Consider the following 24,466-nt stretch of genomic DNA (forward strand, 5'->3'; position numbering starts at 1 on the left):
ACGTCCTTGCAGGTATTATTTTTACTTTTGAACACAGAATGAGTTTTTTGAAAACATGAGATTTGTTAATTTTCTTAAATTTTTATATGTGAATTAGATGTTAGAACAAATTGGCTGTGCTGGAGTCACTTCCAGCCTGAAGCAGCTGTTTTATCCTGTGCGTTCCTGCAACCCTTGCTGACAGAGAAGGGCAGCAATATTAGGATGACAAGGAGCAGAGATGTGTTGTTACTGGAAAGATTTTCCAGAGGCCTAGGCTGGATTTAAGAAGAAAGGAACTTTGTATTGAAGTGGGAAAAGTGGTGCTAGCAGGTATTGTAAAAATCAGGATGTCTTGCCCACAGTGATTCTGTAATCATAGATTACAGATTGCATGTTGTGATTTTTCCAAGATTCAGACAGAGGCAGATGCCCATTTAAATCCTTCCCTTACAGCAGTCTCGCCACTACTTGACGCCTATACAGTGTTTCCAATAACTTATGTAATGCTTGAGGGCTTTTCATTTTTGGATGCCATTTCTGCTCACACCAATTCTTTTCCCTATTGTGCGTTGCTGAAAGAAATAGTGGGCAATTACTTCCTCTCACAGTTTCAGTGAGAAGAGACAACTCTCAGAGATGAGCTGAAGGACTTTTGCTGGGGAGGCTGAATGAAAGCAGGTGGCTGGTAATTCAAAGGTAATGTGAAAAGACTTCGGGGCTGATTGTATATTAAGGCCAAAGTAAAAGCCTTGAGAAGGGAGTAACTGAGTCTGATCCCTGTTCTGTATTTTTGTCTTCTCTCTTCTCAACTTTTCATGCTTGGTTTCCTCTTTCTCTGCAGAGGATTAAAATGGATGGAAGATGGGAATGGATGAACTTCTCAGCACCGCCTGTCAGGAGTCCAGTAATTTTATCAGCGGCACAAAGACTTAAGCATGCAATTACAAGCAATTTTACAACATCTAATTTGATTTTATCATTTATAAATGTATAAACAGAGGGAAAAGTAGGCCATGTGCTCACACTTTGCTGTGCAGAGAACACACACAACTTTCTGCACCGCGTTCTCAGTAGGACAGAGCTGTGCATGAGCTATTATTGACTCAGCCAGCACTGCTCTCTCCTCCGGTGTAACAACCTCGTGAATCATCCATTTGATTTTGTTACAGCTTAATAGTTTCACCTTCATTCATTTATTTAAAAAGAAAAACAAAGCAATTTAGCATCGTGCATGACAGAAAGCTTGATGAAGGCTGCCCGGCTTCAAACAAAGTTACAATAATGAGGTTGCCTAACACGTTACCAGAGACATGAAGCAGTTAAAAGCAAAGCTACAAAGCAAGATCTGTGCGTTTTCACATTGGCCAGAGTCAACAGGCTGTGCTGCTGCAGCAAAGGCTGTTTGTTGTTTTTGCTGTGTCCCAAAGCAATTTCATCCCCAAACCCCACCGTACAGCTTTTGGGGTCACCATTCTCGGGCACCAGCCCACCCCACCATGCCCACGTCCCCGAGTGCCACATCCCCACAGCTCTGAACACCTCCAGGTGCCCGCCCCACTTCCCTGTGCAGCTGTGCAGTGCCTCCTTCTGAGAAGGAATGTTTCCTATTATCCAGCCTGTCCCTTCTCTGGCACAACATGAGCCCTCACGTCAACTGCCAGCTCCGTGCCATCGCAGCACACGCCTGAGCGGGGCTCCCCGCACACAGACAAACCCCCACCCCCCCCGAATGATGCGCATGCGCCTCTGCAGAGGGCCCCTTCCCAAAATGGCGGCGCGGAGTGGATGCCGTAACCACGCGCCGCTCTCAAGATGGCGGCAGCGCGCGGCCCGCCTCATGGGTGGGCGCGCAAAATGGCGCCGCGCGAGGCCCCCTCTCCTCAGCGGGGTGTCGCCCGCGCGCCCGTGGCGGCCGAGTGCGCGTTCGTAGCGGAGCCCGCCGCGAGTCAGAGGCAGTGCTGCGGGTCGGCGGCGCCGGAAGCCGTCAGGTTGGAGAGCGGCGTCAGGCAGCGCTGCGGACAGCCTCTGTCGCATTTGCGGTGCGCCGTCGAGCCGCGAGGACCCCTGACGGAGCGCGGCCGCGGCGCCATGGAGGGCGTGGGGCGGCGGCTGCGGACGGGGCTGGTGGAGCCTCGGCTGTGAGAGGCGGGCTCTCGGCCCACCGCGGGCTGAGAACCGGCGCTTGCCGCTCCACGGGGAGCCCGCCCCTCCTCCGGGCCGCTCATAGCGGACGCCGCTCTTCTAGACGTCCGTTCCCGCCGCGGAGATGGCGTCGGGGCTGCGCGCCGCCGGCTTCCCCCCCTGGAAGCGGCACATAGCGGCGGAGCTGAGGCGGCGGGACCGGCTGCAACGGCAGGCCTTCGAGGAGATCGTGGCGCAGTGTGAGCGGCTGCCGCGGGCTCTGTGCCCTGGGCTTGTTCTGGGACAGTGGGAAATCGCGGGGTTGGGCGCTCGCTTATCTCAATTCCGTGAGAGCGCTGTGAGGGGGTTTCCCAACGGAGAAAGGTCGTGAGTTGTTTCGTTTTCTTTAGCTGAAGTTTTTTGTATTGTTTTATCTGAAGAATAAGTAAGTGCTTCTCGCAGCACCTTCCCGCGCAATACAGCCTTGTGTTGTGTGCAGTGATTTCCAGCTCTTCTCTTTGCCGTCGGATCAGAGCTGTGAGGGGTTTGGACTTTCACTGCCATCTTATGCTTATCAGATATCATTACCTGTGAGCCACGGCAGCCTCTCTGCCAAGCACAGCTGCTGAACCAACCAGGGGCTGGTGTTGGAGTTGAGTACTGCCCTAGCAGCACACCTCATTGTCCTACAGGATTATGGCGTGTTTTACCTTCTTTAGATGGTAAAGAATCTGGTATTGGTCTTTGATTATTTTTCTTAATTGTTCTTTTAGATAACAAGCTGCTAGAGAAGTCGGATCTCCATGCTGTGCTGGCTGATAAGCTGCAAGCAGAGAAATATGACATGCAGAGCAGACATGAAATCAGGTATTTGTGATTACTTTGTTGTTCAGCTGTCTTCCCTGCCTGCTCTAACCCAAACCATGGATTGATGTGTTGTACAAGAGTCTTCTAGGTTATGACAGTAGCTTACAGCTGAGTAAAGTGGGGAGTTAGTTTAACTGAAATAAAACTTAAAGTATGAGAAACTTACTGTCACCACATCAGAGGGCTGGAGTATCTTTCCTATGAGGAAAGGTTGAGGGATTGTTTAGCTTGGGGAAGAGAAGGCTCTGGGGAGACGCTGTTGTGGCCTTCCAGTACTTGAAGGAAGTGTATAAACAATAATAAGGGGGAATGGCTGTTTGTGAGGGTGAATAGTGATAGGACAAGGGGGAATGGTTGTAAACTGAGACAGGGGAGGTTTAGGTTGGATATGAGGAGGAAGTTTTTCCCCCAGAGGGTGGTGAGGCACTGGCACAGGTTGCCCAAGGAGGCTGTGGATGCCCCATCCCTGCAGGCATCCAAGGCCAGGCTGGATGTGGCTCTGGGCATCCTGGTCTGCTGGTTGGTGACCTGCACACAGCAGGGGGTTGGAGCTGGATGAGCACTGTGCTCCTTTTCAACCCAGGCCATTCTATGATTCTTTGTGTTTATGTTAATTGATGGAGAAAGATCAGTCCAAGTCCTGGGCAGAAAGCAGTTTGTCACAGGCTCCACCTGTGAAGGTGGACCAGGGTGAGCTGCTGGTTCTGTTACTACTTAATGATTGTTGTCTGACTCTTAAGACCATCAACTGAAAGTTGCACGAAGGCAACGAAGTATTGCAGTGCAGAAGGGGACAGCTGTCTTACTTGGAGCTGTCTTACTGGAGGTTCAGTGATACCAGGGCAGATACCTGGGTAGAGTGGAGCAAAACACAGTTGTGAAGTGTCAATCTGAATGTGTTTCCTACACTTATGAAACAAGAGCTATATCATCTGCCTGCTTTTAGCAGGATTTTATCAGAAACTCCCTTCTAATGCAGGAATGGCACCTAGTGCTGCAGGCAGCACTCGTGCTATTTATTCTGTTGGTGCCTGAATGCACTGCAAACCAATTTGCTGGTAGTGTATCCATTATCTGGAGAGCACATAAATGCCAGCAGGCAGGGACTGCTGGCTTTTCCTCTTGGCTTGACTGAAGAAAGGGCTGCTCATTAGCTCAGAATTACCTACTGCTGTAGGAATTGCAGTCTCTGTTGAAACTCTTCTTGCTATGTGACTCAATACTGTATGCATGTGTCTAATTGGAATAAGAAACAAGTAGTTTGTGTTTTTGTAAGGAAGGAAGAACTGATTCTCCTGGAGTTAACACGTATATGAAAGCTGTCAAGAGTTTTTTGATGGCTGTGGTTGTCCTAAACCATCTTTAGTTTATTGGAATCGCGTTCTGGTGAAACCCAAATAGGTTTATCCCTTCATTCTGGTTGAAAACCTATTCCAAGAGATGAGACTGGGGTAAAGGAGGATGAGAAGAAATGCTCAGAAAACATATTCCAAGTAAATACTAAACTGAATTATAACACTGTCCTTGGTATGTAGCAGTTTGTTCAAACTGAGTGAATTTTCTAATACTAAATAGGTGGGGAAGAATGCTTTTAATCAGCTGTGAAGGCAAGGAGGAGTATTAGATCTGGCTGCAGGTGCAAGAGTGGCCAGCATTATAGGGCCTGGTGGGTATTACCAGAGACTTGGCCTCTCAGCTGTCCAGACACACAGTTTGTTCTCATTGTTACCACTGTGAGACCTTCCAGCTTCTGAATACGTGGTCTTCCCCTTGGCGTTGTTTTAACACAGAATGACTGCAGAAACAGATGCTTCCAATTTTCTTGTTCTTTTTGTCTGGTATTATAGCAGTCAACTTGAAATTATTGTTTTGGAAAGCTGTAATTTCAAATTTAGTTGCATGGAATCTGTGTGTGTATATATAACATATATATGCTTTTAAAAAGCTAACTTCTGTTCCTATCTACGTTCCTATCCTATATGCATTACAGTTGTAGCTGTTTTGGAGGTGGGAGGATGGATGTGCATGTGCAAACAGAAGTTAAAAGAAACCTCTTTTGTGCCACAGGCTAGAATGTAGCTGGGGCAGTGAAGAAGGGACTTGTTAAACCTGGGATGGAAAACCCAAGGGACTGGGAAGAGATCCAGGTTCCCTGGCTTGTGGATCTGCATCTCTTAAATGCTGTCTTTCATTTGGGTTTTAAGTCTATTTTAGAAACATGCAAAAAAAAAAAAAAAAAAAAAAAAGAAGTAAATGAAACCCTCAGGAAATCAGTTTTTTTGATACTATATAATGCTGGTGAGGAGTGAGTTGTGGTGGAGTTAGCTGTGGTTTAGTTTGCAATGAATGGACTGCATCTCTCATGTGGTATAGAATATCAGAGGGAGATGGTGTCCTGAAACTGACTGGTCAGAGGCATGAAAGCAGCTGGGTTCTAGGTTATGACCTTCTTCCTCTCTTATTCCAGTCCAGGACACGATGGCACATGGAATGATGCTCAGTTGCAGGAACTGGCACAGCTGAAGATAAAGCATCAAGAGGAGCTGACTGAGCTACATAAGAAACGTGGAGAGGTTGGAAAATCCTCTTGTGTTCTGTGTGCTTCAAACGTAGCCCTGCATGAACGTGATGTTAATTTTACTGAGATCATTTGTCTTTTTTCATCATTTCACATGCAGTCTTTCTAAGCAATTCATAGTCATGATTAAAAAAATTTGGAGATGGTTGGTTGTTCAAGCTGAGAGCCGGGAAATAAGAGGATTCATTATCAGCATAGTGCTGTTTTTAAGAAGAGCTTAATTTTGCATTTCACAAACGTTTTTAACTGTAGTTATTAGAGGAGGAAGGAACTGATCTAGCTTAGAGCTGCAAATGAGCACCAGTTCTATGCTGGAAAGATTTTCAGTGAGCAGAAAGTGAGAGAATAGGTGGCAGTAGGTGGTTCCACTTGGCTCTTTTGCTTTGCAGGAGCACTGCTAGGTAAGAGTGGACAAAACAAGTGCAAGCAGAGGTTGGAAGTGCTTTGGTGTTAGACTGCAAAGGAAGGAATCACTGTTTCTACTACATAAATGCAGTAGGCGGCTTGGCAGTTCCATAAGGAATGAGTTGGGCAGTTTTATTATTTTTTTTCTTCATTTTTTGGGGGTATTTTTTCTCTGGATAGGAAAACACAAGGGCTCTGCCAACAGATTTGGGTGTTGAGAATCGCAGCAGAGGAAAGAGTAAGTTTGGGAGCTAGCACCTGAGAGTTACTGCAGCCTTTTACAGGGAGATGGGAGTGACCTGGAGAAAGTTTTGCTCCTTTGACCACACTTCATTGGAACTGTAAAGGAGCTCCTGTGTCTGTAATCATGAGCTTTTCAAAGAGTAGGCAGCTTTATGCAGGAAACGTGCGTTGACTACACAAAGCACTACAAATTCCTGCTTCCCACTCAGCCCAGTATCCTAAGCAACCTGCCCAGCTTCTCAGGGCTCAGTCTTCCTCCCGGGGCAGCTGAGGCACTGCGCCCTGTGGGGTTTGTTGGCTGGGTACCTGGGAGTTGATAACAGAATTCTGCCCCTCTTATTTTCTGTGTTCTGCAAAGATTCCATCAGAAGCTTTATTTGTAGAAGCAACAAACAAATAAGTATAGAAAGCTGAAAGAAGACAAGAAAGATGCTCCTTGTGCTTGTAGATTGGTCTGTGCTCTCACTGAGAGCTGCTCTGCATATGTTGTCCAGCTGACAACCCTGCGTTTCTGTAATGTGATTTTCTCCTCTCTGTAGTTGGCCCAGTCTGTAATTGATCTGAATAACCAAATGCAGCAGAAGGACAAAGAGATGCAGATGAATGAAGCAAAGTGAGTAGGAACAGCTTCTTCTGTGCGATTGTTTTGAGATGGAGACTTCTGGTTGGGTTATTTGTTATGACAGTCTCCAGGAGCCTTACCCATGGGCTAAGCATTCCTTTCTGTATTGCAATAAATGAATAAATAAATAGCTACATACTTGAGAAAAGATTCTCATTGTTTTATGTTTTGTTGTCCTTCCAGGATTGCAGAGTATTTGCAAAAAATCTCTGAACTGGAAACAGAGTGCCAGGAACTACGCAGCAAGCTACAGGATCTTGAGCGAGCTAATCAGACACTGAAAGATGAATATGATGCTCTCCAGATCACCTTCAATGCCTTGGAGGAGAAACTGAGGAAAACAACTGAAGATAACCAGGAGCTGGTCTCACGTTGGATGGCAGAGAAAGCACAGGAAGCCAATCGCTTGAATGCAGAAAATGAAAAGGATTCGAGGTGAGATGATCTCTGTTTGATCAACTGCTTCCCAGTATGTTCAGAGATAACTGTGTGTGTAGAATAAAACAACAGCCTATTCAGTTTCATCTTTGAGGTCTGTGAATTCTTGCACAATGCAATGAGAGTCCAGAAGTTTGCATTCCTTCCTCTGGCCAACACAGGGGAATGCTTTGTGAAGACACTTCAGTCTTTTAAATGAATAAAACATGTGTTTTTCTTTCTTGAACAACAGTGAACCGTGGCCTAACAGTCATAAATAACACTCCTTTTGTTAGTACTGGATTTGAAGATTTGTTCAACTTGCATTCTGATAATACACACAGTTTTATCTTTCTTTATACAACCAATTTAAATGTTTCTTTACATCCTGCTGACAGGAGAAGATGCTGTGAGACTAAACTGTGTGTAAGAACAAATAATTTTTCTTCTGAGTTACCTCTGTTTACTTTTCAGCTGGCAATATTTGAAGGCTGAGGCCTTTAAGACAAACCACATAGTATGTGGTGGTTTTGTACTATCTTTCTTAACATCTTTTTAAGTTCTTGCAAGTGTTTGCTCTGAGCAAATCTGCATTCCTGTGGGCCACAAGAAGCTGGTGAGCTGAAGGTGTGCTGTAAGAGTGCCAGTGGTGTGATGTTTTTAGTATTACGAAATCCATCAAACCTGCACATGATCATCTTTGAAATAAGATTAAGGAAGGCTGTGTGTTGTTGTTGTTTTTACTTTAATCATGTTTTTCTTTTCTTAGGAGGCGACAAGCCAGGCTGCAAAAGGAGCTGGCAGAAGCTGCCAAAGAACCCCTGCCTGTTGAACCGTAAGCACTTAATTTAAGGAGTTCCTCTGTACTGGAGTAAATTTCTACTGCAGAAAACAATCCAGAAAAATGTGGACTGACTTCTCCTGGCAGGCCAGAAACGATCATCTTGAGTCTCTTGTCCTTTGCATCAGCCAGCAGCACGTGGATATTCACTGCCATTCACTGCTTATTCCTGGATGGTCTGTCATCAGCTGACTGAAGTGTGCAGATGGTGATGTGTGTTTTGTGCCAGGTTGATGAGGTTATTAGCATTTAGGTTAGTCAGATCTAGCCAGTCTACACTCAGTGCACTGCCATTGGTTACAACTGACACAGTCTGCAGAACTCAGTGCCAGAGCATTGTGCAGGTTTCTTGATTCCCTTTGCAGCAGATTGGAGTCACCTTAGAGCTCTGTGCTGTGAGTCCTTGCACATGATAGAAGTAATGGAAGAGGGCCCAGGCAGAAATCTCGGGTAGGAAGAGCGTGTATGTAGGGAATGTGAGAGAACTTGCAGTAATTGGAGGGAGATTTGAAACTGTAATCAGCAATACAGCTGAGACAGCATAGTTTGGTTTGCAGCTTTTCCAGAAATGTTTAAATGCAGCCATTCCCTTACCTTGTTGAGCTGTGGGTCCCTCTGAATTATCACTAACCTCTGTGTCCCAGAGCAGTGGCCAGTGCCACACATTATTTGATGTAAACACACGCACAACTTAAACATTACATTCTCCAGTAAATAGTGTTGTATGGAGAGAGGAAATGCACGTGTCTGTGGCTGCTTTCCCTGCAAAGCTAATTCCACTTCCCAAAGTGAGACCTTCCTATTGCACAGGTAGCTGTGGCTCAACAGCCTGAGTACTTTACTTCCTGTTGTGGTGGTGATGGTGGTCTCAGCGTTTCCTTTGTTTTGAGCTGCTGAGGAGTCAAAACAAAGCCTATCCTCTTAGGCTCTTTTGCAGCTGAATAGTCTTGTCTGATGGCAGACACTGGTTTGTAGTTAAATGCTGGGTTTTAGTACCCTAAATTAGGGTTTTCACATTAGTCATGTGTCATCAAGTTGACACTGTGTTTAAAAACAGCTTGTCCTGCAAGATCAGCAGTGCTTTGAAGGAGGACTGTCAGAGCCCATGATAACTGCTCAGCACGTGCTGAACATCTTAGCTGGATTATTTTTATGGCATTTATATTGTAACCTCACCATTATATTCAGTTACACATTAGCATGTAGATAACAGAGTGGCCCAAAACATCCCTCCTGCTTACTGGAGCAGCACTTGAAGTTCAAACAGTATAAAAAATTCATTAAATTCATGAAGAGACAAAGTTCAAACCCTCGTGGGTCGTTATAGTGAATGTTGGGCTGCAAGCTGAAACATAATGTTGTAGTAAAGAAAATCTGGAAAGGGTGCTGTCAACATCAACATGGAGGAAAAAAACTGTCACAGAAGAGTATAACTGGCAGTTCAAAAGAGTTCAGAATTTAAATGTAGACATTGCACATAATTGTTTTCCTACAGTTGATAGTATTGTCTCTGGCAGGGGCAGCCAGATAGTGTTTGTGTTACCTGCATCTGCCTTTGTGACACTGCAGCTCAGTGAGGCTGAGTGGGGTTGGGGTCAGGCACCGGTGGATCCTCGAGCAGTATCAGCCCTTCTGTTCAAATACTTCAGAGGTGATCACTCCTAAAGGCTCTGCTGGCTGAAAATGAGGTGTGTTCTGTTCTCTCACTTCAGCAGGGATGATGACATTGAAGTGCTTGCAGATGAAACCTCTGACACAGCTGAGGAGACGTCTCCAGTGCGAGCTGTCAGCCGAACACCCAGGTTTGTAGCCTGAGACATCTTTCTTTCCATGTTCCTGGGGAAGAACAAGGGGTATAATAGATTTAGAACAACTAAAGGAACAGTGTTGAGATATTGCTTCTGGTTTTCACTGTTCTTTGTCTGGAATGCAGTTCTGTGCTTGCACCAGAGCAGTAGGGAACTGATTGCATACTGTGTTCTCTATCACTGTGTTCTGGCTATGTTTTTCCTTTCTTGTTTTAACCAAGCAAAACTAGTTTTTTATTATAGATATTAAATATCTATAATGATAAAAAATAAGATTTAAAAACAAAAATAGACTATAAGGTAAGTACTGCAGTGCCAGCTGTGTTCTCTGTATTTATAGAAGACACCAACATGGCTTTACAAGTATCTAGGCTTTGGAATTCTATTGAAATACTGAAAATCTCTTCACCTAGATTGAATGCATTTTTTTTCCCTCTAAAGTAGCAGTGAGTGGAAAGTAAGAGATAATGATGAGAGCACGTTATTGGAACTACAGACTTGGTAAATTGTTATGTCTGAACCCAGTAATTCATGGGGTGGACATTGAGGCGAAAACGAAGAAACACCACCCACAAGTGATGCTCTGATTTGTAGTTCTGGTGACTTTTGTACTGCTGCCTGCCTTTGGGCTTTTCTGCCTTGGGACTGGGTCTGTGGGGAGGGAGTCTTTCCAGATACTTGCTGCTATGAACTGTATTTATGTTGATCTTTATTTGGAGAAGCTCTTCACAAGATTTATACCTGTCCTCCCCTCCTTCAGTAAGCGACTCTCCCAGCCAGCTGGAGGCCTTCTGGATTCTATCACTAATATCTTTGGGTAGGTTAGAACACTTGCTCCTCTTTGTTTTTTGTATTGGTTTCAATGTATACAAAAAATCTTGGTGATGCAAGGAATACAAACAAATATTTTCAGCCTTTCTTCTAGCTTCTGCCTTTTTTTTTCTTTTTTTTGTTCTCCTCAACTTCCTGTTTCTTCCATCTTGCCGTGTGCTGACCTCTGACCTTTCCCTCCAGTCTGTCTGAATCTCCCCTTTTGGGACATCAGTCTTCCGATGCTGCCAGGTGAAAACATTATCCCTCTTAGTCCAGCATGTGAATGTATTCCACCGAGTTAACATGGAACCAAGTTGCATTATCCTGATTAGATGTCAGTTGTCAATATTACTGGATAGGAATTATCTGCTGTTAGAGATACCATGAACTCCTCTTTGTGGGGAGTATACATGGGTGTTACTCTTACTTTCCACTGTGCTTAGTTCCTTTACTAGAGCTATTTTAAAGTAAGCCTCTAGGCTTTGTGCTTGGTATCAAGAGTAGAGCCAGCCATTGCAAGTTGAGCCCTACATGAGGTGGATGGTCTTTGCTTAAATGGTGCTGTTTGAGCTTTGGAATGGAGCGTTTTGCTGCCTGGAATGTAGTGCTGCAGTGGTGCTCAGTCTCCCTAGACACAATGATGGAGTTGCAGTCTTTCCTGCTAAACTCAGCTGCAATCACTGCCATGTTTATTTCCTAATAGAAAAAGATGACTGCTTCAAAATGAGGTCAGTAATCAGATCTGGTAAAATATTTGGCATTCTGTGAGATATTAAAAGCCATAAGGGATGTAGTACTGTGCAATAAATGTCATTTTTGAAAGGCAGGATAAAAGAAAATAAAAACCCTATTGTTTAATCACTATTCAGTGTAGTTAAGTGACATGTACAAATCTGGGTGGACTCAGGAGGAAGCGTTCCTTCCTGTTTGTAAAATCTTTTTACTGTGTTTCATATCAGGAGGCGTTCTTTGTCCTCGTTCCCTGCTCCCCAGGACAATGCAGAGCCACATCCAGGTGCCAGTAAAGAAGTGAGAGTGCCCACTACTGCCATCTGTGTCTTTGTAAGTATGGAAGGAATTACCATTTTTACCATCCTTTGTAGTATCTTTGGAGGAAGCCAATCCTGTCTGCATCTTGGATCCTGGTCTCTTGAAACCACTGCCATTAACTTTGCCAAAGAAGAAGAAATTCTTGGCAGCGTGGTTCATCCTATTTAATTTAGCCAAAGTGCTTTTCAAAGCCAGTGTGCTCCCAGGTGTGGTTCTGTTCTGCATGTGTTTGATGTCTGTTTTGCTGAGGTCGATGATGACACTTAGTAAAAGGTCTGATGGCACTGGGAAATTGCACACCATTACCTTTTTGGCTCCCAGCAGTCTTTGTTCTGTCATGCCATAGTAGAGCTATGACTGAGAAAGAGATTGCTGACAGTTTGGGATTAATTCAGTGCCAGCTCCCCACAGTGAAGGGGGTTTTGGTGCCGAATGTCATCCAACAGAGCTGGTTGGGAGGAGCTCATGGCAGTGGTGTGCCTTCATTGGTTGTGCGTGATCTAAAGTTTTCAAGCTGAGACCTCCTTTATGTGTTGCTGTGGCCTCACAAGGCTGAACTTAAACTTCTGAGATGGAAGATACTGTGGTAAATTGTTTCACAGAGCAATTGTTTGTTTGGATGCTTCTCTTGAACTTACTCAGTCCATCAAGTGCTTTCTCCCTGGATACAAAATGATTGTTTTCATCCACAAGGAGTCGTATAGAGTTACTGTGGTGTGGAGGCTTGTGTGTTCCTGGCGTGCCCTGTTACTGTCTCTAATGGAGGCCATGGGGTGGAGGAGGAGGAGTTATGCTTCCGAAGCTGAGAATGAGATCACAGCCTAAGTGACAGCCTGGAGCTGGCTTGAATAGGGCACTTATCAGGAGGTGTTTGTGGCTATACTACGTGGTAAAAGCCTCCCTCCACCTCTGGCTGTATACAGCAAGTCCAGTTGATTGACAAAATTACTTATGATTAATGCTTTAATATGTAGGACATTGCAAAGCTATGTATGACTGAGATGCTCAAGAGCCACCTGTTTCACCTTTCTATGAATTGCCTCTGATGTCATCTGAACTTCCTAGAGTGGCATAGCCAGTCAGCCCCACACAGGGGACAAACCAGAGTAAGTTATGCTGACCCTTAATTGCATAAACACAGGGAATGCTTTCCTGTTCCAATTCCCACCTTGCTGCAGTAGGAACAGTTGCAGTAGCAAGCCTATCACAGTGGCTGAGAGGTGTTGCTTAGTTAGCAGTGCAGTGCTGGAAGAAAGAACTCCCTCCTTCTTGCGTGGGAGCTTTTATGTGCCTTCTGGAGATGATCTGTGTTGTATTTCAGCTCCTGTGTTTGGAGCCATGGTGGAGCCTCACACATGTCTAGATTCAGTGGAGCAGTGCAGAGCATTCCTAAAACGAATGCAAGGACTCCGTGCCAGAAGTTTGGCAGATGCTGGGAGGTTGTTACTCCAAACAGTGATCCATGCCTCTCTTTGTAGAGCTGAATAGAAAAAGCTGGGATGGGAGCAGAAGGTTATTGTGTCAGCCAGCACAGTGGGATGTAGCTGCTGGGCAAAGATTTTGGCTAGCTTCATTTAGAGTATCTCTTCAGCACTTCCAAGAAGACCAGACTTGAAGTGTGATGACCTCTAAATATGAGCTGACAGACCAACAGCAAGTTCTAGGAGAAAAACATCTTCCTGAAAACTGATTTCAAAAGAGCACTTAGTGAAAATTCCTGGGTGGGGTGCAGGGGAGAGGAAAAGAAGGCAGCAAATGAGTTAAGGCCATGATACTCCTTAGTGTGGGAAATAATGGGCAAGTAGTGCAAATCTGTAAAATTGACAGGGGAAAAAGAGAGATCTTAATACTAAAATCCTCATAGGTTTCTAAAGGTTAAGAATCACAGGTAAGCAGGCAGCTCAACCTTCAAATATTACCCTGAGCAAAAGCAGGGATGTTGCTGGGCCTGCTGATAGGAACTATGGCATAAACCCAAGCTTTCAGTGAGAGGAGGGCTGTTCCAAGCTGCAGCTGTGCCTTTAGTACTTAACTGCCAGTATGAAGCAGCATTATCACTGATACTGTAAGTGAATGCACTTTATTTGTTATGCTGTTTTTAAGCAGGCTTTCCAAGGCCAAACCTGACTCGTGTGTTTAGTGGTTGCATAAGCTGGTTGGATTATGTTCCTCTGCTGGCTCTAGACAGAGAAACAAAAGGTTGATTTTCTTCTGCAGTGTGTCACCTCTTAATGTTTTCTGTCCTTTCCTTATTTTATCTCTCTCTTTTACCTCTGCTTTGTAAGTTCAGTCTGTGTAAGCTTTGACAAGTTCTTGGTAGTGTACTGTCCCTGGTGAGTCCTTGCTGGTGTTCTCCTTCATGTGCCTTTGGGTTTTTTAGATAAGGATCAGCATTTTTTGCTCTGTTTGTACACAATCAGCCACAGCAGGGATTCAGCCTCCTATGCACTGCCGAAAAAGCTGCAGCTGTGGTGTAACCCTTGAAGCTCTGTCTCTTTCTAGTCAGTGCTCTCAGATCTGTGCAGTTTGGGTAGCTGTTCTGTTTCTTCTGCTCCCCCAGGATGCACATGACGGGGAGGTGAACGCGGTGCAGTTCAGCCCTGGCTCCCGGTTACTGGCAACAGGAGGCATGGACCGCAGGGTTAAGCTCTGGGAAGTCTTGGGAGGTAAATGTTTTTGCTTTGGGATAACGTGGGGTATGAAAGAAACTCATATTAGAGTTCACTTTGTGTCAGCTTCTGTTCTAATCCATGGCTTAAGTTTTGTTCGTCTTTCTCTGTGCAGATAGGTGTGAGCCCAAAGGTTCCCTCTCTGGTAGTAATGCTGGGATTACAAGCATAGAGTTTGATAGTGCTGTGAGTATCTGTGCAATATCCACTGTTTGTAATTGGAAATAAGCTAATTGATGTATGTTATGCTCTGCTGCCACTTTCCATTCTGATGCTTTGAGAAGTTACCTAAGATAGGAGTGAATGCTTAGGAGAGTAACTGCAAATAGTTGAAAAATAGTACAGAAGCTGCAGTCGGTGTAATTCTCATCTTGACTTTGCAGTTCAGATTATAAGCAGCTCAGACGTTGGCCAGTACGGAGCTGTTATAAGAAGACTAAAATGCATCAGGCTTTGTCTAATATGAGGCATTAATCTTCAGCTTCCCACTAAAGCTGACACAGCAGCACAAAGGAAGAAAATACACTGGGGCTTTATTTCTGCCAAGCTTTTATTTTCACGAGTGCTTTGTTGAGGTCTGTGATGAATAGTAAAAGGTCTGATTGTCCCGAGACTCGCTCTTCTATGGCCTCTGCTCCCAGCATTCCTCCCCAGTCATGGCACAGCAGTGTAGTGTGACTGTGGGAGTGCTTGCTGACAGCATGTGATGTGTTCAGTTCATGTTAACCTGAAGTACTGGAGACATGACTGTGATCAGCATCCCACAGAGCTGCTCAAAGGAGTTGGGGTTTCGGCTTGTTGTATCTGGACGTGTGATCTGACTTTTCTGCTGAGACCTCCTCCATAACCCAGTGTTTTGCTGCAGAGTAAGACTGAAGCTGAAGTAATTTTTTCCACCCGCTGGTTCTGTTTCCTGACACACACCCAAAGCTGTCATCCCTTTGGACGTCAACCAGCTGATGAGATTTGCAGGGGTTGTTAATCTGCAGGATAAACTAGTTGTGAGGTTATGTGTGTCAGGATGAACACGCTTGAGGTGACATCTGCCTGGGGTGAGATGCCAGTGGGCCTTAAGGACTCTTCTTTAGCTTCAGGGAAGTCTTTGAGTAGGTCTTTAAGGATAGATCTCTCCCTGTTGTGGGTGACTTGGAAAAGCATTAAGCCTACGGTCATGAACAAACCCATCTACCTGTCCTTGAACACATTTAGCTCTTGGAATCTTGAAGCATTACAAGTATAATGAAAACTTCAAGAATTGGGCCAATTCCACTTTGAGGAATGCTTAAGGTAGATGATGCAGGGCTTTCTTCATGTGCAAAGTGTAGGTGAAAGGAAAAGGTGGGGGCAAACGAGTTCAGATCCTCGCTGCAGTAATGGTGGGCAGAAGGGGAAGAAAGGAGGTACTTTGCTGTCTGGTCATTGTTATTCCTCTTATCTCTAGTCATGGTTGCACCAATTGCTGTCACCTTTTGCTGAGAAGAAAAGGCCGTGGCCTTTCTGAAGGCTGTCACACTGGCTTTCCATGCTGTTATATGCTACCAGGTTCTAGTTATTTTATCCTTGTGTTTTCCCTTGGCGTGATAGCACTGAAACAGCTCTAATCACTAATTGGAAATGATATGAGCTTAATTTCCATACTGACTAGCAGAAATAGTTTCAAACTAAACTTGTGTTTACAGGGTTCTTACCTCTTAGCAGCTTCAAATGACTTTGCCAGCAGAATCTGGACGGTTGATGACAATCGATTACGGGTGAGTCTCCTGATGCTTGGGACAGCTTTGTCCTGCATTTCCACCTTTGTGTCTTATAGAGGCAGTGTGATCTTTGCTGCTGTGCACTTACAGACACTCAGCAATTCCTTTTATTAATGTTTATTTCTCTTAGATTAAAGAGGCTCTGCAGCGAAACCTAAAATCTAATGTTGGTCTCTGCGCAGCCTCGCAGGAAACTCCAGTTGCCACATGTTTGTAATACACAACTTTGCATCCCTCTCTGTGGAAACTCAATGTTTCTTATGGTTCTTGAAGAATCAATTTAATGCTTCAGCCTCCATCTAAAGAGAGGACAGCTGAAGAAGGGCTTGCAGCAGAGGGTTGGTTTGTGGTTTTTCCTGGGTTTCTTTAAGTCGGAGGTAAGAGTCTTGAAAAGGAATCTTAGACCTTGCAGCTAAAGGCAGCAAACTGAAGGATTTGTGAAGTTATTCTCTACCTTTCAAAAGATCCCTCCCTTCTTCCTCTGTACTCAGGTTCTTATCCAACAGTTTATCTCAGGTTTAAGGAAGGATTTACCTGTGGGGAAAAAATAGCCTCTTATCAGCTCTCTGTAAAGTTTTGCTTATTATTGTTCCTGTTGACACTTCTCATCAATTTGTTTTAGGAAGATGCTATTTAGGTTTTGAATCTCCTGGCATTTCACACGTCAAGTATAACATGGTCATTCACTGGGTGGTTGTCAGTGTGCAGAAATCAGGTCTAATGCAGGAAATTGTAGTATACTGTCTGAGCTTTTAAAACAACAACCAAAAAATTGGTATACCAGGCATTTCTCTTGTGGCTTTTTTCTCCCCCCCCCCAGTTCTTGCTTCAGTCACTCACTGCTTGTTTTGTGATTTGGCACGTAAATCACACAGAATCACAGAATTGCAGGGGTTGGAAGGGACCTTATAGTCAGCAATTGGAAGTGAATGCAGTTCATGTTCCTCAGCCCCCCTGAGCCTTCCTCTGTGCTGGATGAAAACAAAAGCAGTTATGGAATCTGGTGTAGGGAGTGTTTCTGAAACCTTTGGTTGTCTCAGCTTTCAGACTTGAGGGTATAACAGCAGTTGAGGTGAGGTATGTCCTGCTGTATCCTTGAGAGAAGCTTGTTATAGAAACCATTTTCAGCATGCTTTCCCTCTGCTGGTTTCTCCTGCGAGGCTGTGGTGCAGCTGCCATCTACCCCTGAAGTGTGGGCATGCTGCAGTAGGAGAGCTCACAGGTTCCCTGGTAGCTGGAGACCCTGCAGCCAAAGGTGACCCATGTCTCAGGGCTTCAGGCTGAGCTCAGTGGTACTGAAAACTCCAACACGGTGTTGATCACCGTTTAAATGTCGCAGATGGGGGTGGAAACAAAGAAAAGCAAATTGGAGCAAGGCAGTAAAGGTGCAAATGATCTTTTAAGATTCGTTGTGAAGTTGTTGAATAGAAGCAGCAAGCTATAAGGAAAGGAATCAGGTGGAGCCGTGCGCTTTGCCAACGCGAGTGTCTTCTCCTCAGCACACTTTGACGGGTCACAGCGGTAAGGTTCTGTCTGCCAAGTTCCTGCTGGACAACGCGCGCATTGTTTCAGGAAGCCACGACCGGACCCTCAAGCTCTGGGACCTCCGCAGCAAAGTCTGTAAGGAAGCTTCACTTCTTTCATCCGTGTGCTGTGCTCCTACTGGGTGTAAATGGGAGCCTTACATAAGGCAGATCTTCTTGCTAGTTTCAAAAAGCAGCGGTGGTGCTATTTTCTGTTGTTGTTCAAGTAATCAGATTCCTTCTGTTTGTTACCTGAAATAAGAAATCGTGTATGTAGAAAGCACTGTTAATGCTATTACATTCACAGCAGCTGTGTTCTAGGAGCTTTCTTTGTTTATCAGTCCACGCTGTGGATATTTTTGTCTTCCACTAAAAGCGTGGAGCCAGCTCAGAGTGTTTTTAACCTGGAGGTGGATGGAATTGTCTTGGAAATGTGCCAGATTTCAGCATCACGAATGGAGGAGATGCTCAGGTTCTGGTTCCTCTTTGGGATAAACGTTTTTCTTGGTCTGCTCTTCAACTGATGGCTCTTAAGCCTTCTTGCACTGAGAGAAAAATCAGGATTGCTTTGATACCTGAGCCATGAACACAGGTCGTGTTGGCAGTTTCATGTTTAGCATTGGCAAATTATAGGTGGCTAGATAGGAAGTAAAGCAGCTGTCCTAGGAACATTTAAAGAGATATTAGATCTAGCAAAGGAGATTGAGAAGGGCAGGGAGGTTAAAGACTTAATTCGGGATTACACTAAGGCAGTTTGCCCTGTGGCACTGCATGGGCCCAGCACTGTGCAGCTGCTATGTTCAGGGTGTGTGCATGGCATAGTGATTATTTTCTGATTCCCTTTCCATCAGCTTGTATGGAATGCAGTGCCTCACCACTGACTTATCCTTTTTTTAGGTATAAAAACAGTGTTTGCAGGATCTAGCTGCAATGACATCGTATGCACTGAGCAGTGTGTAATGAGTGGACATTTTGATAAGAAAATCCGTTTCTGGGATATCAGGTAAAACTTGTGGGAGGGCTTACACACAGCAGGGATGATTATAGAATTGTTGTCCAAGTATGTTCAGAACCCTGGGCTGCTTCTCTTCCTTAGTGGAGAAGCTGGAGAGACTGTTCCAAGTCTCAGAGCTGATGAAAGTGAAAGTGCCTTTTATTACTGCTTTTACTGCTGTTGGTTGAGGAGGGGAGAGCTTGGGATTTATATATGGTTTTGGATTGCTTTTTGTTTTTTTTTTCCTGAGAAGGCAGCCTGTTTCACTGTAAATATTTTGCACTGGTCATTAGTTTGCTTTCTGGACATTATTTAGTTTTCCAGAGGATAGGGTTGGGAGTAAGGTAGTGTCTGACTGTTGGCTGGTTGTGTTTTCCACCAAGTGGAATCTTGCTGGGGAAAGCCTCAAAATATGAGAATAAGCCCAGAATCCTTTGTCTCCTCCTCTTTCACACTGGGACAAGTGCAAGTTTGGATGCAGTGGTTTGGCTTCCACACCCTGCTTTACTTAGTCTTTTTTTTTTTCTTTTTTCCCCTACTGTCTCCCCATCTTTTCCTAGGACTGAAAGCATAGTAAAAGAACTGGAGCTGCTTGGGAGGATCACAGCTCTGGACTTGAACTCGGAGCGAACAGAGCTTTTGACCTGTTCCCGTGATGATCTGCTGAAGATCATTGACCTGCGGGTTGGTGCTGTCAAGCAGACGTTCAGGTGAGTGTGCCCACAAGAGCACTATGAATTTTGGAAGTCAGGCTTGCTGGTAGCTCTCAGTGTTAGCCTTTCTTCAGCGTCTCCACGGAGAAAGAAGTCACCTACATTTTTTCACTTGAATAGCAAGTTTCTCTGCAGTCTAACAGCAAAAACCTGTGATGGCAAATCTTTTTGTTTGCTTCTCTAAAGGAGGTGGATTGCTTTCAAAGTGCTTGGCCTAAGGGAAGGGGCTGCTTCAGATGTGTCTGAGGGATTGGTGTATGAAAAATAGGAATTGTGATGAAGGGGTACTGGAGCTTATTCTGAGCCATCCAGAACCTTCACTGTGCTGTTTATTAAGAATCTGGAGATCAATCTTCTTTATAAATGAAGTTTCAATTATCTGATTCTATCTTTTCAGTGCCCAGGGATTCAAATGTGGCTCTGACTGGACAAGAGTTGTGTTCAGGTGAGATTGGATACAAGGAAGATACTGTCTGATTAAATCCTATCCCCAGAAGTGAGTGATTCATGATGTTTGGCTGCACCATCTTCATTTACAGCTGGAAAAACGTGGGGCAGAGTTTGTGATTTGTCCACAGTTACCTCTTGGTCAAGACAGTGCACCTGTAGATGTTGATGAACTGTCTTGGAAGCTTCCTGATTTATGAATTCATTTGCTTGTTAGTGCTAAATAATGGTAACGGAGATTTTTTTTTAAATGATGTGATATCAAGTTGCTTGCTGAGGAAGCTGAATTTGGAATGATGGTTGTGCTGATAAATTGCTGGTGTGAAGAAAACTTGTTCTGTGCCTTCAAGTCCTTCTCTGATCTCGTAGTCCTGACGGTAACTATGTGGCTGCTGGTTCAGCTGATGGTGCCCTCTATGTTTGGAATGTACTCACTGGGAAGTTGGAGAGAACTCTTGCCAAGCATCACAGGTGAGGGAAAGCTGCCCGTTCCATCTGAAGCAAGATCTGGCTTGTGAATATGGATGAGAAAGACTTGTGGTCATAGAGCTTTACTGTTTGGGTTGGTGTGTGAGAATTTTTATATGCAGGTTCTTTGTGGATGAGTGGCATTGTTTTCTAGATTGGGCAAAGACTACTGGCGTTTGATTCTTGTAAAATATATTTCATGTATTCTGAAGAAACAGTATCCTTCCTGAGCTTATTAAAAGCAGGACTCTCCTAGGAGGTGAGAATGAAAGTGCTCATTCTGTCATAGTCAGGATATTGTGTTATTTCACGTTCTTATGAAGTGCTGTTGTGGAATTCAGTTTTTTTTTTCCTTTAAATTTACCCCTGGCTTCCGTTTCAGTTCTTCTATCAATGCAGTCGCGTGGTCCCCAGCGGGTGCCCATGTGGTCAGTGTGGACAAAGGCAACAAGGCTGTCCTGTGGTCTGAATTTTGACTGGATGGAGGGTGAGAGGCAGAGCTCCCGTGCCTCTGTGTGTGGTGCCGGTCCGTGGCTGAACAGAATGGAGACCCCGGCCCAGATCCATCCTGAGCGGGAATATTAACAAGTGCGTGGGCTTCATTTTTTCTGGAGGAGAGTTCCAAAGCAATGGAGGAGGAACCCGAGTCAGAGACTTCTTATGGCCGTAACCACGCTGTGGCACTCGGACTCAGCAAGGGATTAGCTGTTCTGGATGGAGAATGCTACTTAGTCATGCCTTTACATGCAGTATCTATGCACCAGTGGAGCTGAAGATACGTGGGATTCCTCACCAGGCAGCTGTGCCAAATACCCTATCACACAAATGTATCTACAGCACTTCTGAGTTGGAAATGTTGGAAAGAAGTTACAGTGTATGCTGACTTAATGCGCGCTCTGTCTCCTGTGTTCTGTTCTTGTGGCCTGGTTTAGGTGTGGAGTGAGAAGATCCCGGAATGTGGACGGGTCCTGGGCAGCCTGAAGTGCTGGAAAAGCTTTTGTAAAGAATTTCCAATGGTTCTGGCAGCTCTGCTGCTGAGTTCCCAACTCGGTGCAGAGCTACTCTGATCCTGACAGGTTCTCCAGTGCTGTCGTGCAAACTCCTCGTGTCAGTTTTTAATGGACATTGTCCATTCTTCGGGACTTCTGCACCCTTTTGTTAAAATGCCCTTCAACGGTCGGGGTATCACAAAATTAGAGATTTTTAATCTTTTTACTCCACAGGCAATTTGGTTACTGGGTTTGAGGAGAGAGAAGTTCGGCTTCTGCTGTGCTGCTGCGATGCGGAATGTAGTCATACTGTGACTTCAGTACCTGAACACAGATGCTTGGTCCCCTTTTCGGTTCATCCGTCCTCTGCTGGAGGCTGTCAGTAGAACACGGGGTCAGTGGGGTTCAATCCCAAATGCATTCTGTTGGTGCTGGCCGTTCCAGGCTGCTGGCCCTTCTTCAGCAGACGTGCAATACTCCTGTGTGTGCTCTGTGCTGTGGAGCAGAATCTTCCTGTCCCCGTTTACGCATCCAAAAACCACAGTGTGGTTGGCTGTGAGCTACGTGGTACAATTGCATCCAGCCAAACCTTTCCACATGGTCTGGGCCTCTAGACAAGCCACCAGCGTTGTATTGCCTTTTTATTTGCACTTTATTTTCATCTTTCCTGATCGTGTTTTACTAAGGAAGCGTGTTGTTTGGAGGGGCTGGGTTGGGGGGCAGCTGTTCTCTGAGGCATCTCTGTAACCCAGCCTTTTGTTCAGGCACCTTCTGTAGGGGGAACTAGAGTATACTGGGCAAACTTTTTATTTATTCAGCTGCCCATAAGAACTTGATTGTAAATAAACCCATGTTCTGCTTTTAAAACCCCATGCTGCTCTGATTCACTGATGTCTGTGTTCATGTGTGAGATTTTTGTTCTCAATGAGCCAAGAGTGGAAACTGGAAACGTCTTTGTTTTGTTTTCTTGGTGAATTGTAGGTTTGGGTTCAGCTGTGCTGTGGGATTTGGTGTAGAGGGAAGGAGGATAACTGCTGCTCTTAGTAGCAAGCTGGGCGACCTGCAGATGCAGCCCTGCCTTGCCCTGTCTCAGGAGCACTGCCCGAGACTGAAGGAGGTCTCACCATGTTAAACAAGTCCTTGACAGGTGGATGTGTTGTTGGAGGTTTTGGATACGTTACTGAACTAAGGAAATCATCATCTGTGTTTCAGACGCTGCTGAGAACAGAAGGCTTTATATCCTGTGGCACCTTATTGGGTTTTTAAGGCAGTGATAGGAAATGCCCGTTTCCAAAAACACAAAACCCTCATTGAATAAAGCTCTGGTTGCTACTTCAGAGTAATGAAACAAAGCCTTCAGCTGTTTTTGTTAATGAACAGATTTAAATATGCAACCATGAACCTTAACTGACTGCTCTCCTCTTTTTGCTGAGACAAGAAGCTTTGTGCCCAGCTCTTGGATGTGGGAACCACAGCAAAAAGGAGAAAACCCACACTGGCATTTTGAGGCGTTTTTTGGAGACCGTGTTTTTTCCTTCTGCCTGCTGCTGTGGCTGCAGGTGCTTCTCAAAAGGCACCTACCAAGATCCCAGGTGACCTTGGGTCGCTGCAGAAAAACAGACTGCTGAATGGCAAGTCAGCGTAATGAAAGATTATTGGGAGATTAGGCTAACATAATAACTGCAGGCTCTGATGGGGGGGGTCAGAATGGGTTTAGGACTTCTATAACTTAGGCTATCAGACTTCTATTTTCCACATCATGCACATAGATTCTTGCACAAAGGGCTTTGTTTTGCCTGTTTGTGCTGTTACAAAGTAGGTTAATAAAATGTAACGCTAAAGCAGTGATAATGGCTAGCTAGCTAAAACCTTAATCATTTTAAATTGAAATTCCTCAGGACCATGGTTTCTCTGAAATTCCAATGGCCAATTTTAGCTTTTTTATTTTACCTGAGGTTGTTGGTTTTTTTTTAATTCTGTTGCCCACTCGTGGTTCAACCTGTAGATGGAAGAAGAGAAATGAAGGTAGCTGCTGTGCAAGGGTGCTGTCGTGCTGTTTCTGTGCTGATGGTGGAGCTGCCCTTCCTGTGGCTGGGAGCAGCAAGGGGCCATTTCTCCACAGATTGAAAGTGTGAACTGTGGAGAAACTGCCTCCAAGCTGTTCAGGAGATGCGTGCCCACATCTGCCAGGCCTCCAGAGAAGCAGAGGTGGTAACAAGAATGCTCATTCCTCTCCTGGAGGGCTCATAATCCTCCAGCAGCAGCAGCACTTCACAGAGCTCACTTTTCTTTTTGCACTGTGAGACTGAATACAGGTGGATTCATTTGTGAAGCCTCTTCCTTACTTCACCAAACAGCACCTCGAGCACATGTGAATTCTCCACGTTGTAGGGCAGGTGAGTTTGAGTTTGCCAGAACAGCGATTAAACTCCCCAGATAAATCCTATTTAATAAAATGTTGCAGGAATTTTGGAAATAAGGAAAGTGCTGAGGAACGTTGGCTCTGCGTTCATTTATTTGTGTGCCTGGGCAACTGTATTCATTCACCAGTGACTGTGCAAAAAGCAAACCCGACCTGTGAGCACGAGACTGCCTGCAGAGGAGGCAGTTTGGGCTGGTAAGTGGAGAGGGTCTGGTGAGGTCTTTCTAATTAAATTAACAGATGCAGCCCAGAGGAAAGCTACAGCTGCTTACACAGGTTGCAAAGCAAAAGTTACACACTGTTGGTCTTGATGTTATTTACAACATTGTGGGGTAAAGAATGCTATTCTTGGGACAGTCACAAACAGTAAAGCTAAATGGATTAAATCTCTGTTGAAGTGTTTTCTTCAATGTTGTGCTTCACTCTTTTTGTAAGTGCATTGAGGATGGGAGGTGCACCAGCTAACAACGTGTTGCTTCTGAAGAGCAAGCCAGCGAGGTATTGGTGGAGCAACAACGCATAAAAAGCTCAGTGACTGTGATTAATACATTGCTCAGAATGTCTGGCAGTCCTTTATAATGGCATCTGTTTGTAGAGACTTGCTTTGTAAACTCTCTTTTTCATAAACAGCTCTTCTATGTTTAGCTTCTTATCAGGCTGGATGCTTGAAACCCTAGGAAGGAGAAGAGAGAAGAAGAGCTTTAGAATAAAGCTCCTTTAGTAACCATCCTGTTCTGTGT

The 24,466-nt window shown here is 44.9% G+C and overlaps 1 protein-coding gene and 2 non-coding genes across 8 annotated transcripts; all 3 read left to right on the forward strand.

Moving 5' to 3' along the window:
- The first annotated feature begins 2,028 nt into the window (after positions 1-2,028).
- ATG16L1 (autophagy related 16 like 1) lies at positions 2,029-22,466 on the forward strand. Of its 6 annotated transcripts, none has more exons than XM_048954926.1 (19): positions 2,029-2,363; positions 2,877-2,970; positions 5,438-5,543; positions 6,736-6,809; positions 7,002-7,253; positions 8,005-8,070; positions 9,792-9,878; positions 10,645-10,701; positions 10,899-10,946; positions 11,657-11,759; positions 14,308-14,413; positions 14,532-14,602; positions 16,096-16,167; positions 17,670-17,790; positions 18,591-18,696; positions 19,248-19,397; positions 19,798-19,845; positions 20,217-20,318; positions 20,698-22,466. In XM_048954926.1, the coding sequence occupies exons 1-19, from the start codon at positions 2,249-2,251 to the stop codon at positions 20,789-20,791; spliced, it is 1,872 nt and encodes a 623-aa protein (XP_048810883.1). In that variant the 5' UTR covers positions 2,029-2,248; the 3' UTR covers positions 20,792-22,466. The 6 variants fall into 6 exon arrangements, with proteins under 6 accessions (XP_048810883.1, XP_048810882.1, XP_048810885.1 ...); XM_048954925.1 differs by having other exon boundaries at positions 9,789-9,878; positions 20,698-22,465; XM_048954928.1 differs by lacking the exon at positions 10,899-10,946 and having other exon boundaries at positions 20,698-22,464.
- On the forward strand, positions 11,996-12,269 carry LOC125697954 (small Cajal body-specific RNA 6). The gene has a single exon (XR_007379026.1). It is a non-coding gene; the product is annotated as a small Cajal body-specific RNA 6 (non-coding RNA).
- On the forward strand, positions 14,991-15,253 carry LOC125697955 (small Cajal body-specific RNA 6). The gene has a single exon (XR_007379027.1). It is a non-coding gene; the product is annotated as a small Cajal body-specific RNA 6 (non-coding RNA).
- Positions 22,467-24,466: the final 2,000 nt, after the last annotated feature.

The sequence above is a fragment of the Lagopus muta genome, chromosome 9 (assembly GCF_023343835.1).
Source record: "Lagopus muta isolate bLagMut1 chromosome 9, bLagMut1 primary, whole genome shotgun sequence".
NCBI classification, from domain to species: domain Eukaryota; kingdom Metazoa; phylum Chordata; class Aves; order Galliformes; family Phasianidae; genus Lagopus; species Lagopus muta.